The following is a 1,190-nucleotide window of genomic DNA, read 5'->3' as shown; positions in this document are numbered from 1 at the left end:
GGGGGGGGGGGGGGGGGGGGTCCTTGGTTGCTTCAGTGGTGTGCACGTGTCTGGCTGTTGGCAAGTGTTTGGTACATTAACTTTATGTCTCTTTTCTCGTTATAGGTGTAAGCCCAGGAATCTGTGGAGACCCAGGGATGCCTCCCCACGGTGCCCGTCTGGGAGGGGAAGAATTTAAAACCAAGAGCCTGCTGCGTTTCAGCTGCGAAGCGGGATATAGCCTGATTGGCTCAGCCGAGAGGACCTGCCTTCACAATGGCACCTGGAGCGGCACGCAGCCTGTCTGTCAAGGTGGGGCGATGCAATGACTTTATGTGGCTTGTGTCAATAAGTGAAAATGACATGGAACAAAAGTCATTAGACACCTATATTCACACTTCAAATAGCAAACACATCACCTTTATTTTTTAAAACAGATATTATAGCATCATCATAACACTTGGTTCTGTAGTATTATATATCAAAGTAGTGAATTTCTTTTAGAGTAAAAATAGATTTTTATGGAAGTTTTTTGCACAGTATTCTATTTATATGCACCCTTTACTAACCCTGTGTTATAGTAAAAGACTGCTGCTTGCTTTATGCAAGGGGCTTAGATTTGAAAACTCAGCATATGCTGAACTGTCTGTTTAGAAAACATCAACATTTTGATACCAAGTTATTCTTGTCTCATTTGAGGTTACCTTTGGGTCCCAACCCAGATTATATAAAACACTGCTGTAAAAATAAACATTGCTGTAAAACCTAGCCGTGCAGATTTTGTATAAACCCACATTTGTGGCATATGGACTTAATTATTCAGCATTTTACGTGAAAATAAATCAGCTCAGCCTCCAAAGTTGAACAGCTTAATATCTTCTTTGGAAAATACAGTAGCATTAGGCTACTGGGCATGCTAGTGACAGTAAGCAACTAATCCATTACCAAATATAGCTAAAAGCACATTACATACATTGTACACATTGTATGTGTGAATGTGTATGAAAAGCCGTTTGTGTACCTTGTGGTTAGGCCTTTCTAATGTCTTCCGACCACTTGCAAGCGCTGTTTACAGCTATGTTGCCCAACATTTCAGCGCCGTTTCACACCGACGATTGTTCAGAACACTGAGCGGATTGGGCAAAGTCCATCGAACAGAAACTATGCACTTCGAGTTCATAACACAATTCACAGCCATAACAAGTTGTTAC

The 1,190-nt window shown here is 41.6% G+C and overlaps 1 protein-coding gene across 1 annotated transcript in view; it reads left to right on the top strand.

The window, feature by feature from the left end:
• Positions 1–1,190, top strand: part of LOC118320938 (CUB and sushi domain-containing protein 1-like) — a 263,711-nt gene that overhangs the window by 236,152 nt on the left and 26,369 nt on the right. The window contains exon 60 of the mRNA XM_035652065.1: positions 106–291. Coding sequence (XP_035507958.1) covers positions 106–291 — 186 coding nt within the window. The remainder of the gene's footprint in view (positions 1–105; positions 292–1,190) is intronic.

The sequence above is a fragment of the Morone saxatilis genome, unplaced genomic scaffold (genome assembly GCF_004916995.1).
Source record: "Morone saxatilis isolate NCDOM2014 unplaced genomic scaffold, NCSU_SB_2.0 Contig11, whole genome shotgun sequence".
Lineage (NCBI taxonomy): Eukaryota > Metazoa > Chordata > Actinopteri > Moronidae > Morone > Morone saxatilis.
Note: the sequence above shows the minus strand (reverse complement) of the source record. Positions and strands in the feature narration are given on the sequence as shown.